Source organism: Tyto alba, unplaced genomic scaffold (assembly GCF_018691265.1).
Source record: "Tyto alba isolate M040663 unplaced genomic scaffold, T.alba_DEE_v4.0 Super-Scaffold_20000042, whole genome shotgun sequence".
Taxonomy (NCBI): Eukaryota; Metazoa; Chordata; class Aves; order Strigiformes; family Tytonidae; genus Tyto; species Tyto alba.
The window spans coordinates 13637687-13653552 of record NW_024881293.1 but is presented as its reverse complement, the minus strand read 5'-3'; the positions used below and the strand labels follow the sequence as shown (position 1 = coordinate 13653552).

The 15866-nt window shown below is 57.1% G+C and overlaps 2 protein-coding genes and 1 non-coding gene across 3 annotated transcripts; all 3 read right to left on the bottom strand.

The window, feature by feature from the left end:
- Positions 1–286: 286 nt before the first annotated feature.
- DAPK3 (death associated protein kinase 3) lies at positions 287–6539 on the bottom strand. The gene is made up of 9 exons (XM_042794173.1): positions 6465–6539; positions 5344–5487; positions 3303–3663; positions 2965–3094; positions 2734–2782; positions 2566–2592; positions 2312–2464; positions 1701–1746; positions 287–1476 (listed from the first exon to the last, which is right to left on the bottom strand). Exons 2-9 carry the CDS (start codon positions 5403–5405, stop codon positions 934–936), a joined length of 1371 nt encoding a protein of 456 aa, XP_042650107.1. The 5' UTR covers positions 5406–5487; positions 6465–6539; the 3' UTR covers positions 287–933.
- Positions 6540–6683: 144 nt separating this feature from the next.
- EEF2 (eukaryotic translation elongation factor 2) lies at positions 6684–15826 on the bottom strand. Its single transcript, XM_042794170.1, has 15 exons — positions 15717–15826; positions 14737–14951; positions 13913–14094; positions 13615–13826; positions 12603–12781; positions 12125–12230; positions 11709–11822; positions 11368–11506; positions 10743–10938; positions 10296–10554; positions 9875–9982; positions 9439–9792; positions 8459–8641; positions 8242–8374; positions 6684–7348 (listed from the first exon to the last, which is right to left on the bottom strand). The coding sequence occupies exons 1-15, from the start codon at positions 15717–15719 to the stop codon at positions 7155–7157; spliced, it is 2577 nt and encodes an 858-aa protein (XP_042650104.1). The 5' UTR covers positions 15720–15826; the 3' UTR covers positions 6684–7154.
- LOC116961543 lies at positions 11998–12066 on the bottom strand. Its single transcript, XR_004407035.1, has one exon. It is a non-coding gene; the product is annotated as a small nucleolar RNA SNORD37 (small nucleolar RNA).
- Positions 15827–15866: the final 40 nt, after the last annotated feature.

Sequence of the window (15866 nt, the reverse complement as noted above, 5' to 3'; positions counted from 1 at the left end):
CCCCTGCGGTCCAAGGCAAGAGGGGCTGGCAGCTCCCCCAGCCCAGGAGCATCCTGCAACCCATCCCCATCACCCCCTCCAAGCCCACAGGGAGCTTGCCCACCAGCACTGGGGCTGATAAGGGGGAAAAAAAAAAAAAAACCTTTCTCCTCCCAAATTAAGGAAATCCTTCTGGGATGGGAGCGCAAACACCAGCTAGGGACACAGCAGAGGAGTTTCTCCTCCCGGCGTGTCCTCGCCCCCTTCTCACCACCCATCCTCCCACGGCAGAAGCCAAGGCGACCGCCCCGGTGCACGGAAACCTTTATTTTGTTAAAAGGGGGAGCACCCGGTGGGACCGAGGGCTGGGGCAGAGCACAGGGGGATGCGATGCCCCCGGGGGGAACGGGGGGACAGCCAGGGTCACCCACGGGGCTGCAGCGAGTTGGGCTGCACAGGAATTGGTCCTCGGCCATGGCTCGCCCGTGGCAGACACTTGAGCTGCTGCGAGGGTTTAGAGGAGGGGTCTCCCCACCAAGATCCCCCCGCCCCGGGCAGGGCGCTGCGGCAGCTCGGAGACCCAGACCCCGGGTGGGACGGGGAGAACTGGTCCCCACGCACTGTGGCAGCGAGAGGGGGGAGCACGTGGACGGCAAGCCAAGCAAGAGCCGCACGCAGGAAGCCGAAACCCAGGGTGAGCACAACTCAAGCCCCCTGAGGCGGGGGGTCTCCAGGGAGGCGCAAGCCCCCCGGCCCGCCGCCGCGAGCCCAGCAGAGCCCAGGGACGTTTACCGAAGGCTGTCGGTGGACCAGCTCCTCGGGTGAGCGAGGGGCAGAGCCACCGAGGTCCCTTCGGCGCTGCCTGCTGCTGCAGGTCAGGGAGGGGCGGGGGGAAGGATTGGGAAGGACGAGCCAACCTCAGCCCGAGGGCAGCCGACCCCGGCGCCGGCCGAGCTAGCGGATGCTGCCGTCTCCCTCGCCGCTCTGCAGCTTCTCCCGCTCAATGGACCACACCAGCTCCTGGACAAACTTCATTTCCGAAGCCACCTGCTTGGCCAGTGCCTCGTAGTGGTTCTCCAGCTTACGGTAACGCCTCTTGAGGCCGTTGGCCACCTGCACCACGCTCTTGGCTTCCTCCTGCGCCTGTTTCTTCAGGGCCTCCGTCTTCTGCAGCTCCTGACGGATCTGGCGGAGGTCCTGGCTGATGCTCTCGTTCTCCTCTTTGTACCACGACTCCTTCTCCTCATAGATGGACAGCAGGGCCTCGATGTCCTCTTGGAAGGACTTCTTGTTCCTCTCCAGCTCTCGGAGGCTCTCCTCGGCTGCAGCCACCTCCTCCATGACCTTGGAGAAGCGCTCAAAGTTGATGTACGTGTTGTTTGGCGGCATGCTGGAGTGGGACTTGATGGTGTACTCCTTCAGGCGCGTGGTCTTCAGCCGGCGGCGCTCGGGCTTCTTGCAGCTGTCTTCATTGCGGACGTTCCTCCTCTTGATCACCTGTGGGGAGGGACAGCAGCAGGCGTGGGGCGCAGCCGGGACAGCGGGAGCTGGGTGGCTTCAGCACCCACCCACCGTTCCCCAGCACCGTGGCCACCAGTGGCACCAAACCAGCCCCAGCTGGGGGTTGGAAGAGCAGGGGAGAGCTGCCAGTGCACCAACATCCACTCCTGACCTCTTGGATGTTTGACATCCAAAAAGTGCCGATTCTTTTAACTTCTCACCTTAATCCAAGGGTGTTCCAGGCTTTGAGCGATGGTCATCCGCTTCCTGCAACAACAGCAAAGCTGCCATTGAGGGGCAGAGGCTTTGCTGCCTCTTTCCCTTGTTAAAGTCCTGGAAAAGCAGCTCAGATCCCACCACCTTCGGGGCACGGATGAGCCCAGACGAACTCGCTGTAGCCACAGGGGCCACATCCAGCTCCCATGCCCTCAGCCAACCTCCCAGGAGAAAATACACGCAGAAGAGCCCGCAGGAACCTCCCAACTCCTGTCCGATCGTGCAGCACCACTGCTCCCACCCCAGCCCAGGGTCCTGGGTGCTCAGGTCAGCCCTTGATCCCTTCCAAACCCCACTCCCTCCTTTTCAGCTGAGCTGCTGCACCCTCAGGGTAACCCCAGGATTCACCCCATGCCTGACACAGGGGAGAAACTTTGGTTTCCAGATGTTTTGCAACACCAAATCCTACAAACAGCAGGAGGGAAACAGGGGGATAAATGGGATTTACAAACAAGCAGAACAACAGAGGGTGGGCTGGCAGCAGGCAGGCAGGGTCAGGCAGGGGGGACCGTCCCCTCTCCCAGGGTAATCCCCAGCTCTGCTCCCTGTCTCTCACTTGGGGTCTTTGACGAGCAGGCGGCGGATGAAGTCCTTGGCCAGCTCGCTGGTGTTGCTGAAATACTCCTCGTCAAAGTCATAGTTGACAGCGGATATGTTGGTCAGGGTCTCTTGCTTTGTTTCCCCCAGGAAGGGGGAGGCTCCACTCAGCCTGCGGGGAGAGGAGGTTGTGACACCCCAAAAAGGTGACAGCCCGAGGTGGGGGACGTGCCCTGCAGTGACCATCTGCCCCCAGACTCCCCTTATACTCACAGGATGTAAGTGATGACCCCGATGCTCCTGGAAGAGAGAGGAAGACGAGGCTGAAGCCCCACCCTCTCCCTGCACTTTCAGCAAGAGGGGGGATACGCTGGCATGACCCCAGTCCTGGGGACCGGCCACTGGGGCCACTGGAAGGTGCTTGGGAGGGGACTCACTCACCACATGTCTGCCTCCAGCCCCAGGGGTTCGTAGTTCACAATTTCTGGGGCTTTAGAAGGAAAGAGGGGAGAAAACATACTTATTCTAGGGGAAAGAAGTCTGTCCCCCACAGACACATCCCGGCACCTGCCCAGCCTGCTGCACCAGGGCTTTGGGCATCTCTCCGGGATTAAGCTGAAGCTTTCAGAGCCCAGAGGAGCCCCGCAGGAAAAGCCACCACCTGGGTCTCACCTACAAACTCTGGGGTCCCAAATATATTCTTGAATTCATTCCCAGCTTCAATCTTGTGGGCAATCCCGAAGTCGATGAGTTTGATGCGAGGGTTTGGTACGTTCTTGTCCAGCAGCATGATGTTCTCTGGCTGCAGGGGGAGAGAAGCCGGCGTTTACCCCCACACGCTCACCCATGGGAGCCTTGTTCTGCCCTGGGCTCCTGTCCCCGGAGGAGAGGACACACACCTCAAGTAGGGAGAGATCCCAGAGCCGGCCCCACTGCCCTGCAGGAGCCTGGATGCTCAGCCCCACTCCCCAGCTGCCAAACACAGGGTGTTTGTACCTCCCAGATCTCACCTTCAAGTCGAAGTGGGCGATGCGCTTGGAGTGCAGGTAGTGCACCCCGTCCAGGATCTGCTTGAGGAACTGCGTGGCCTCCTCCTCCGTCAGGGATTCCTTCTCAGCCAGGAAATCAAACAGCTCGCCGCCCGACACCAGCTCCAGGATCAGCACCACGTCCGTCTTGTTCTCGAAGATGTCGTGCAGCGTGATGATGTTGGGGTGCTGGATCTCCCGCAGGATGTCCACCTCCCTCTCGATCTCCTCCCGGCTCACGCCCCGACGGCTAGACGACAGCCGACGCTTCTTGATGAATTTGGCCGCATACTCCAGACCTGTTTTCCTCTCCCGGCATTTTCGTACAATGGCAAACTGGCCGCTGCGGGGAGGAGGTGAGGAGAGGATCTCCTGCAGCGCGGGTGCCAGCGGGTGCTTGGCGGCAAGGTCAGCACCAGCACCAGGGTGGGAAACGCTGTGCTGTGCAAGAGGGTGCACGGCCTCCCCAGAGTCTATGGGGAGTCAGGGTCCTCCCACACCCAGCCGACGCCGCCCGCCCGCTCCCAGCACACTCCCCGGGGTTGGCAGACCCTGGCACCCTCGTAGCGGGCGTGTAAACCCCACTGCTGCCTGAGGTGGAGGAAGGAAATTCCTCCTGGGTACGCGGCAGCTGCCAATCCTCCCTGGGCTGTTTGGGTGCTGCTGGTGGTGCCGCCCAGGGTGTGAGATGCCCATCAGCCCCCACTTCCAGGCAGGAGCCCCCGGGGCTGCTCCCAGGAGCAAACCCTGGAGCGCAGCAGTCCCAGGGGGGACTCCATGGGGAAGGTGAGCTGGGGGGGGGGGGGGGAGGGCAGAAAAATGCCTGAAATAAGAGTAACCAACAGTTCAAAGCATGCTTGGGTCAGGGGCCGGGGGGGAGGCAGGGCTCCTGGCATCAACAGGCACTTCAAGGACCCAGGTCTTGCCAACACCGGCGTCACTGCTACAGCAGGATCCCGACCCTCGTCCCCCCCTGCCCCAGCCAAGCCCCCCCGCAGCCCCTCGGCTGGGAGGCACAAGGGCCCCTCAACACCTTCCCCCCCCCCCCCACTGAGGACAGGATCCATCCCGCACCCCCGGGGCTGCTCCCTCCCCTCCCCGCTGCCCCGGCCATTGGCCGTCCCCGCCAGCACGCGGTGACGTGCGGTCTCCGTCACCAGCCTCCCTCGCTGGCCTCTGTGCACGCCCGGACCCAAGACTCCTTTCCACGTCCCCAGATCGTGGCCAGGGCCACCCGCAGCCCCCACCCTGGAGCACGGACCCTCCTTGCCCAGGTGGGATCGGGTGCCCAGGCATCACCTCTGACCCCACAGCTCACGCTGAACTGCAGCTACAGCCCAGCCGCGAAGGGGAAGGAGACCCGGAGCAAACCTCAAGAAGTTCCCTCCCTTTTTAAAAAAAAAAACCAACACAAACAGTAAAGCCACCCAAAATGTTTCCTCTGCACGATTATTTCCCTGTGCCCGAGAAGGAGCCCTGTGCCCAGGCAGCCATGGTTGCAGCAGACCCCGAGTCCCGGCAGTGCTGGCGTGGAGCTGGCGTGGCCGAGGCAGCTCTGGAGGATCCAAACCCAGCCCACACCCCCTCCCCGCTGCCGCCGCTGCCGCCTTTGCATCCCGGATGATTAAATCCCATTTGCATGCAGTGATTCACCCCCAGATCTGTCCCGCAGGCGCAGAGCCGGGCCGCAGCGACCGAGAAGGGCCAGAAGCCACCAGCACCTGGTCAAACCTGGACAGGATGGGAGCTCTGCACGGAGCTGCCCAGATACAGAAGCAAGTTTAATGTTAATTAACGCTTTTTTTTTTTTTTTTTTTTTTTTAAGTCTATAGGTGCTAGAGGTACCTGACTCTCAGCACAGCCCCCAGCCCCACTGCCTATAGGTAGCACAAAGGGGGCCCAGGGGAAGCCACTGGCATGGGGACAACACGAGGGCTGCAGCAGCTGGGTGAAGCTCCCAGGCCAGGGGGTGCAGTCGTGGGACCCCCCCACCCCCCCCCAAGGGCAGTGGGATGTCACTCACCTGCCCAGCTCTTCCCCCATCTCATAGAAGTCCTCCACGCTCTCCTGCCGGAAGGTGGACATGGCTGCAGGGCCCTCGTGGAGCTGAAGCTGCCCCAACCCTGGGAGTGAAGGAGGACGCCGGGGAGCAGCTGGGGATCAGCACCTGCAGCACCAGAAATGGGGGGTTTTTGCCCCAGGAAGCCGCACGCCAACACCAGCAACAGACCTGCTGTGGCAGCTCGGGGCCAGGACCCGGCTCAGGGTCTCGAGGGGGACAGAGGACAGGGAGCCCCCGAAGCAGCACAGCCCCACACCGCGCTGAGCTGTGGGGTGGCTGGGGCGCAGCTGACGATTAGTCCCAGGGACACCCCCCCCACATCCCCCCCCCCCCCGGACACATCGCACCCCAAGGGCTGTGGGAACCTCCTGCCCACCCTGTGGGGAGAGAGGAAGGAGTGGGGTCGGTGGCTTCGTGGGCCCCATGGTTGTGGGCCACGCTCCGTCCCAAACCTCTCGTCACTGCAGCCAGTGCCACGCAGTTGTGGTACAGGGACACCCCTAAGCTGGCCAGCGGCACCCCACTACTGCCCCCCCCCCCCCGCCCACAGCCCCCACTGCCTCTCCCTGCCCCCCCATTCCGACCCCCCACAGCATTTCATTGCTCCACGGCCCTCCCATCCTGATCCCCCCCAGCTCTTCCCTGCCCTATAGACCCCAGACCCACAGCCCCCCCAGCCCTTTCCTGCCCCACAGCCCCCACACCCACAGTCCCCCCATCTCGACCCCCCACAGTCCCCCCATCCCGATATCCCCCCCAGCCCCTCCCTACCCTATAGCCTCCACACCCACAGCACCCCAAGCCCTCACAGCCCTCTCTTCCCCCACAGCTCCCCCATCCCGATCCCCCCTAGACCCTCCCTGCCCCACAGCCCACACCCCCACAGCTCCCCCCATCCCGATCCCCCAGAGCCGCACCCTGCCCCACAGGCCGCAAACCCCCAATCCCTCACAGCCCCATCCCACCCCTCGCCCCCCCCCAAACCTAAGCCGTGGCCCCCCTCTCTCCCCCGCCCCCCCCGGCCCCCAAACCCCCCCCCCCCGCCCCACAACCCACAGCCCACAGCCCCCCCCCCGCCCCACCTGGGCCGCCGCCGCCCGCGTCGCCGCCGCCGCATTCCAGCACTGCTACCGGCCCCGCCCACCCCCTGGCCCCGCCCACCGCTAGCCCCGCCCAACCGGTAGGGCGGAGCCAAGGCTGGGCGCGCGGGAGCTGCCCCTCCCACCCGTTCCCCACCCGGGTCCTCCCGGCCGCAAGAGGGCGTCCCCTTTCCGCCCGGGAAAGCACCCACAGCACAGCGATCACCATTATCCAATTTTATTAATTCCAGTGGCACTAATACAGGCGGCGATGGTCACGACGGACAGTCACACTGCAGGCGGGCAGCCCCACCCCTCCTCATTTTGCATCGATTTACCCCATTTTGGGAGAAAGGAAGGAGGGCACCTCCCCTCCCCTCCCTCCCTGACCTTCTGCAGACACGCTTCGAGTCAAATAAATACAGAATTGGGCAAATCTAGTGGAAATGTTTTAGTTACAATGGCAAAGATGAGTCATGTGCAACACAGAAACCTATAAGGCTTTGTTGTTTGGTTGGTTTTTTTTTTTTTTTTTTCCTCATTTGAAGTCTCAAATCGCTATGAAACCGATTAATTAACAATGCAAAGAGATGGTGGTCACGGGCGTCTACCCCTTTGCATGGGCATTAACGCTAATTAATTAATTTTATTCCCCCCCCCCCCCCCCAACCCCTCACAGTCCAACGCCTTCAATTAGAGTTTGTCGAGGAAGTTGTCGAGGGCGGGGATGCCTTCCTTCAGCCCTTTGCGTTTGCGGGTCTCGGCCACCACCTGGCAGGGGCGGCTGGCGCTGTCGAAGGGGTCCCCGGGCAGGATCTGCCAGTGGTCGAAGACGCACTGGGGGAAAGCTTGGCCTCCCGTGTTGGACCTCAAATCCGCCGTGAAACCTGGGAGGAAGAAGAGAGGGGGTGAGGGGGACAGGGAACAGGGAGGGTTGGGTGTCGCCTCCAGCAGAACCAGCGCTCCAGATCACCACCCTCCTGCCTAGAGCCCCCCCCAAAGTCCACAGCTGCCACCCCCAGCAGAGTGGCTGGGAGAGCTGGGGGTGGAGAAGGTTCCAGAAGACCTCACTGCAGCCTCTCGCTAGGCTGGGAAAAAAGATGGGGACAGACTTCAGCAGGGCCCGGTAGTGGTAGGACAGAGGGTGATGGGTTAAACTAGAAGAGGGGCGATTCAGGCTAGAGAGGAGGAAGAAATTTGTGGTGAGTGTGGTGAGACACTGGCACAGGTTGCCCAGGGAGGGGGCAGATGCATCACTGGCGATGTTCAAGCTCAGGTTGGTCAGGGCTCTGAGCAACCCGATCGAGTTGAAGATGTCCCTGCTCGCTGCAGGGGGTTGGACTAGATGGCATTTAAAGGTCCCCTCCTGTGGTAGGAACCCTTCTGGGATGTCAGTCTTTTCCCACATAAAAAGCGATGGGGAGAGAGGAAACACCCTCAAGTTGCACCAGGGGAGGTTTCGGTTGGGTATCAGGAAGAATTTCTTCACCAAAAGCACCGGAACAGGCTGCCCAGGAAAGGGGCTGAATGACCCCCCCCCCCCCCGGAGGGATTTAAAAGCCGTGTAGAAGTGGCCCTCAGGGACATGGTTTAGCGGTGGCCTTGGCAGTGTTGGGTTAAGGGTTGAACGATCTTAAGGTCTTTTTCAATCTAAAAAATGATACTGCCATCAGACAGCTGGACACAAAGGATCTCATTCCTTCCTTCCCTCCCTCCTAAGGTATCAAGCTCCCAGGAGCCACCACACAACCAGGGGAGCGCCCAGGACCAGCCCACTCACCAAAGGACTCGTTGACAGGCAGGTAGGCCTTGACCACGAACATGGGGGTGCCAGCCACCTGGGTCTCCTCAAAGACGTGGCCACGCTTCCTGTTCAGCACACCATAGATGCCACCCACCACCTGCTCCGGGCACTGCAAAAAGAGAGAAGTGTCAGGACCGCAAACCGTCCACTCACGTTTTCTTCACCCAGGGCTGAGGATCTTCCGGTTCCTCACCTGGATTTCCACAAGGTAGATGGGCTCCATGAGCCTGGGCTGAGCGGTGAGCACGCAGGCGTACAGGCATCTCCTGGCAGTGGGAATGATCTGCCCGCCTCCGCGGTGGATGGCATCGGCGTGCAGGGTGACATCGTGCACATCAAAACGCACAGCACGCATGTTCTCCTCGCACAGGACCCCCTGGAAAAAAAAAAGAGCAGGGGGGTCAACCAACACTGTGTAGGGACAGCTGCCATCCCCCACCAGAATGCTCCAGTCCCTTGGCTTTGCAACATTTACAGCGGTATCTTCATGCAACAGCTCCAAGGTTCACATCAGCAAAAGTGCTGACACACATTTATGATGTTGCAAACCCGAGTATTTGACCAGGAAAAGGAGTTGTTCACATTACTGGGACAAAAAAAAAGTTGTTGGTATGCTAGCTTCTCCTTCAGACTGAGGCCAACATTAAAAAAAAGTAGTCAACAGGAAAAAAAACCTTCTCCTATTGCTGTTCCCAGTCTACCTGTCAACTGGTTACTTTGGAGTCATCTCCTGTCCGGTCCTGAAATAACAACTGATAAACAAGGCCAGGTCTTTGCTGAGGTTCTCAAAGTACCTTTCAATTTTCTTTTGATGCCGGCTGTGTTCCTCATCTTAATAGTTTCTGTCCCTGCTGTTGCATTTTGCTCTCTGAAAAGCTTTTTAAAATATTAAGTACGTGTTGCCATGATGAATTTCTCTGCAGTCCTGGGAGAAAGCTTTTTTGTCTCGAGGTTGTGTGTTTTGGGTGTGCCTAAACTGCTATGACATCTTCAGCCGCCGAGTTTCATTTATCCTAAAAGATACTTCTGAATTAGAAGTAACGTTGCATTGCACGTGACAGTTTTTCTGAAATTTCTTTGAAGAGACATGCAGTAGCTGTTGATGATGCCGCACGCCGCCTGCCCCAGCGCCATCCCAGCCCCGCTGCGGCCAGAGCCGGGTGCTGCCCTTACCTCCTTTGTCGCCCACTGGAAGCCAGCCACCACGCTGTCCTTGATCTCGTTCAGGTACTGCACCCCCTTGGTGATGTCGGTCAGGATGTTGGGGCCGGTGCCATCAGGACCAAAGCACCAGATTTTCCTGGCTTCGGTGACATCCCACTCGTACTTCTCAGCCAGGTAACGAGCTCGCTGCTTCAGCTCCTGGCGGGCAGAGACCTCACCCTTGTCGATATCTTCAGCCAAACCATCTGGGAAGGGCCTGGCTTTCATGTACAGCCTGTTGTGTTTGTTGGGGGACTTGGAAAGGCACATCACGTTGGATTCCTCGCTGACTGTCTCGCGGTAGGATACAACAGGATCTGATTTCTGCAATGACAAAGAGCAGTGAGCCACCAACCAAATGGCAGCTCAGAGCTCACCAACAGCTTTGCCACTGCAGCCCCTCTACCTTAATAGGAATGCACGCGTGGTCCTCTTCCAGATCCTTCAGGCAGATCTCCAAGTGCAGCTCCCCTGCACCAGCGATGATGTGCTCCCCTGACTCCTCAATGATGCACTGAAACGATCATTAATACAGCAGATAAGGCTTTCGACTGCAATGCAACAAAAGCTCTCGCACATAAAATACCAGTGACTCTCTCCAATTTTTGTCTTTGACTCATAGAGCTACTTTTAGATGCTCTTACCACTGATCTGGGGATGACTCAACAGCAACCCCAAGGTGAAACGCAGTATTCCTTCCCACTCTGGCAGAGCTGAGACTAACACTCAACTCAAGACTTTCCTGCCAGCACCCCCAGTACAACCACAATTAATGGCAGAAGCCTCCAGGATTTCTCCTTGTCCCTGAAGCCATTCTGGTCATTCACCTGCACCATAGGGTCAGACTTGGCAAGACGCTTCAGTCCCTCCACCAGCTTGGGCAGGTCAGCTGGGTTCTTGGCCTCCACAGCCACGCGCACGACAGGGCTGACGCTGAACTTCATGACTCTCATGTTGTGAGCGTGCTCGAAGGTAGTGATGGTTCCAGTCTTCACAAGGAACTGGTCGACACCGACCAGACCAACAATGTTTCCACAAGGCACGTCCTCGATGGGTTCAACGTAGCGGCCCATCATGAGAATGGTCCTGGTGAAAGGAAAGTTGTTTTCATGACATTTGAAAGAGGAGGTCCTGCCAGGCAGTACCCTGGAGTTCAGCAGCAGACCTGAAGTCCACAACCAAGCGCCTTGCCTGGCCTCCAAAACGAGAAGAGACCCAAGACAGCAGTAGAGCCACAAATCTGAACCACAGAGCACGCCCCAGCCAGGACTGACCTTTGAATTGGCTTCAGGTACAGATCCTCCTTCTTGCCAGGTGTGTAGTTTGGTCCCATGATTCTGACTTTCAAGCCAGTTGATACGAGACCAGAGAAGACACGTCCAAAAGCGTAGAAACGTCCTTTGTCAGAGGTTGGCACCATTTTAGAGATGTACATCATCAGGGGGCCTTTGGGGTCACAGTTCTTAATACCTGGGAGGAGGGAGACATCAACTTAAGTTCAGTATTATTTCTAGCATCTAGTACACACTCCCTGTGCCCCCATCCACCCCCAAATCCCAACACAAAACCTATACCCACTATTGTCCCAGCCTACTGACCTCTGTCTAGACAGCTGGCCAGCCCAACCACAGAGGAAGATCACGTTTCCAATAAATGTTTTAAACAAATACAAGATCAGCCTGAGCCTTTGGCATATACCCTGGCTACTCTCCAGTTACTTAGCTAGCATTGGTCCTCCAGATTAAAGCTTGTAAGCTTGTTTGATCCGTACCAGAAAAGCTACAGAACTCAAGTATTACAGTAGCTACCAAGCCGGGTACTTGGAGAATAAGATGGCTACGGGCATGCTGGAGCACTATGTGAAGAGATGCCTGGCAGTAAAGCAGCAGCTCATCGTACCTATGGCAGCCTCATCATCAGGGGGTCCCTCGTAGAGCAGCTCACAGCGGTACTTCTGGGCTGTGACGGGAGAAGGCAGGTGAATGGTGATCATCTGCAGCAGGGCATCTCCGGCAGGCAGCCACCGCCTCATCACAGCCTGAGCAGAGATCACAGGAGTAAGACCCAGTCAGATTGTTCACAGCCTGGTAGTTAAAAACCTTCCCTAGCGTCCCCAACCCCCCAAGCTGCCAACAGCACCTCCCCACCCAAGCAGGGTTTGTAGCTGCTTAGTAAGTTTACACAATTGGAGCAGCACAACTATCTGTCTCCTTCCCACAGACATTTCTGACCCATCTCACCTTCAGCAGCGGTTTGCCCTCCTTGTCCTTATCTTCACTGTCAAGCTTAATGTCCAGTTTCTCAATCAGTTTAGCTGCCTCCTCCTTCTTGAAGTTCATGATTGCATCGAAAACCTGGAACAGCAGCAGCAGTCATAAATGTTGCTGGTGACCCAGTTTGAAGCAGCAGCACAAAAATCTCTAAAGAGAATCTCTGATCGCCCAGCTGAATCTCTTTGGAGGCTCAGACACATATTTGCCTGCACACTATCTGCTCCCAGCTTTCCTGCTCACACAGAGTAATGAGATGTGTCAGACATTTATATTTCTTCAGTCAGACAAGTCAGGTCAAAGTGAAGAAATTTTCCATCATCACGCACTGCAACTGAACCAGAGAGCATAGGGCACCAGGAAGGGCTGAACACTAAGGAACTCACCTTGAAGATGGGGTCAAGGATGAGCTGGCAGAAGGTCCTGGGCAGTTTCTTTCCATCAGGGCTGGTAGCAGATTTGCTGAACTTGCCAGTAGCAGGATCAAAATACCTGGAGAAAGAATCAAGTCAGACAAGTATCAATGCTCAGCTGCAGAAGCATGGCTTGTTCTGCTTGCTCAGGCCAAAGGATAGAGCTGCTGAGTAAGAACTGTATTCATACCTTCCCCCGTAACTCTCAGGCTTTCAGAGCTCACCAAAATGCATTTAACTTATGTTGCCAACTCACTGTCCCCTCCCCATTTATCTGTGTTTTCTACTCTGCAGAGATTTCACGGAAAATCATTCTTTTGCTAGCACATGCACCAGGTCACTGAGACAGGGCCGTACGCAGGCACAACCACATCCTCCCATCTTCTGCAGCATCAGGTTGCAGCCACACAGAGCTGCTCTGGGATTAAAATGAACAGCCGGGACTCCTCACCTGTCTCCCCACAGCTTCTTCATCATGTCTTCTACTTTCTTGGCACGCTCAGATGGATTCAGCTGGGCATCACCCTTGGCAGCAAACTTTGCAACATACATTTCAGCAAACTGTTTCAGAGTGAAAGCCCAGCCGTGCAGGCCAGAACCAAAGCCAACAGTACCAAGCACTGGATCAATCTGAAAGGGAACAGGAGCTGTGTTACAGAGGAGCAGGCACAGCTCTTAACAGTCACGGAGCATTACAGCAGTCAACCTACTCTATCCCAAACAGTGCTCAAGTACAAAAAGAGTTTGAAGATGGAGCTTCAGGACTATGGGACCCTTGAGTAGTTCTGGTTCAGCCGCCATCTCCAAGGCCTGGGGACAGCCTGACCACACTCCCAGCATTTTAGCTTTGTACTGCAGAACTGAATTGTTTCTTTCATCACTTTGACCAACGACATACTGAGACAGCTCAGTAGCTGCACAGATTTGTGTGCAGGCAAGATTCCTGTCCTTCATGGGAAGGATCAGCAACACATGAAAGCCTGGAGCGTGCAGGAGAGTGCTCAACGGAAACAAAGCACAAGCTTTTTCCCAGAGCTGACAGCCCTGCTCACTACCCACAAAACCAGTGGGGAGTGAAGCTCAGAGCACAGGGACTGGCAAACACCTACTGCTCTTCCATTTTGGAAGGGAGCTGGGGGAGGGATGCTGCGTAGGAGCCTAGGATCTCTTATCACCCGATATCACAGATGTGATGTGGGCAAGAAGGTGTCCTACAAAACAAGGGCACCCTCGGTAAAGACAGAAAATACTTTCTTTTATATACAGCCTTTATTTGCTCAAGCCTTGAGCCAACAGAAGATTTTGGAGAAAAGCTAGCTAGAGCTCCAAACCAGCACAAGCATCTTCGTTATCTTACTCTCACTTCTCCACTTGAGATAGGAAATGAAGACTAGGAGACAACTGCTCCCTCTCACTACAGGGAATTATTATTTCAAATGCAGCATTTGCAGCCTCTCACTTACCATGATATTTCCCATGGGGCCACTTTCTCCTTCTCCATACGTGGAGATAATGACGTTCACGTTTTCCACAATGCGCTGGAAGGTCTGGTACAGCTCTTCTGGCTCCAGCTGCAGCTCCAGCAGCGCTCGGTCCATCTTGTTCATCATCAGGACAGGCTTGATCCTCTCAGCAATGGCCTGACGCAGCACAGTCTCTGTCTGCACGCACACGCCTGCCAAACACAGGGGAATTAGTTATCCTCATCTTCAAACTCACCCAACATATGCCCCTGTTGCATACGGCTGCAAAAAACCTTACCAGAGACACAGTCTACAACAACCAGGGCGCCGTCAGTGACACGAAGAGCAGCAGTGACCTCAGAAGAGAAGTCCACATGCCCAGGAGAGTCAATCAAGTTGATCAAGAAACCAGAACCATCCTTGCTCTGCTTGATGAAGGCCAAATCATTTTCAGAGAGTTCATAAAATAGGGAAATAGCTCTGAAATAAAAGGAAAAATATTGAAATTATTTGTTACCCTTTCCCAGTGCTTAGAAACAGCCCTTTATCCTGCAAAGACAGCTGTGCCTGGGCTTAAAGGTTTCCTGAAGCATATTCCTTGGAGGCCAGTGTGGGAGATAACCAGAAGCACAGGCTAAAATCTGTCCTCTTCAAACTCTGTGCAATTTAAAGTGCCCCAAAAGGGTTCAATTTCTTTCAGTCGAGGATTTATGCTTTTTCTATTAGGCCCAACCACCTTTTGGATCCCCTTTCATGCCCCTCAGGTTCCCCAAACCACCTATGGTGGCACAGCAGCCAGGTATGTTGCCAGAGACGCTCCCAGGACAGTCTCCACACCGCATCCGCAGGACTCCAGCAGACGTCGGCCACATCCAACAGTCCCAGTGCTAAAATGAAAGGCTGAAGCTCCTGCTGCACGTTTATTTCTCAGTGGCCACCAAGACAGCGCTCTAGGATTCACCAGAAGCCAATCAATACTTGCTCTTTCACTTAAGCAATCCTCATGAGCAAGAGATGAGCTTCTGAACTAGAGAAAGCCTGACACCTTCTTCTTTCATCGCACAACCAGTGGAGGACTCAAAGCCCCCCTGGGCTCAGACCATGCAGCGGGAGGGAACTCACGTTGATTTGATGGTGATGCACCGTTCCTGCTCATCCTTCCTTGTGTCGGTGAAACGGGTCTCCCCCGCACGGGCAGAGGCGATGATACCAGCTTTGCATACCAGAGAATCAGTCAAGGTTGATTTGCCATGATCAACGTGGGCAATCACAGACATGTTTCTGATGTTGGCCTTTTTGTCCATGATGGCCCGTATCTGATCTACTGTGAAGTTCACCTTGAAGAGTGAGAGGTGGGAGGTGAAGATAAAAACACAGGGTAGATGGAAACGGGAATTTTAGGAAGCCTAACCAACACCACAAATAGCTGCCATAGTCATGCCAACCTCAATTCTGCCAGGACAGCCTATGTTACATGACAACCCGAAGCAAGGGCAGAGCAGACACTGGTGTCTCAAGCAGAGGGGCCCGGGCCCACAGCGCAGGCACCTAGCGCTCCCTCCCTGGCTCAGGGTCCCACAAACCACGGCAGCGGTTCCTCGAGACAAATCTCCGTTAAAACCAAACTCTCCTTCGGTCGCTGCTCCGCGACGGGCGGCTGACAGCCCGGCTGAACGGTACGACCGTCCCCGCCCGGCCCGCAGCGTTACATAAGGCAGCCGGCGGCCACCGCAAAGCCTCGTCCCCGGTGTCAACACCGCCCCGGTGCCACATCACCGCCGCCATCGCTCCCCCCTCCCCAAAGGGGAGGCGGAACACCACCGGAGCCCCGGCACCGGGAGAACTGACACAAGCCCCCGGGGCAACCGAGCCCTACGCACTGGGCAAGGACCCCGAGTCTCCCCGGGGACAGCCCCACCCCGCGCCCCGGCGCGCTTTCCAGCCCCACCCCTCTCCCCTCAGCCCAGCGCGACAGGCCGCTGCCGCCGCCCCCCTCCCTCTCCCCCCCCCCCCGGCCCTCCCGGCGCCGCCATTCCCACCGACGCGGCGAGCGCGGTGCCCGCTCATCCTCCCCAGGGCGGCGACAAGCCGCAGGGCCTCACCATGGTGGCGGATGGCGCTGGATTCTCCGGGGCGGGGGGGGGGTTACAGCAATGGCGGCGGCAGCGGCCCTGTCTCGCTGGCGAGCGCAGAGCGGGCGGAAGAGAACGCTGACGTCAACCGCCCCCTTCTTATACGGCGGCGCCGGCCGG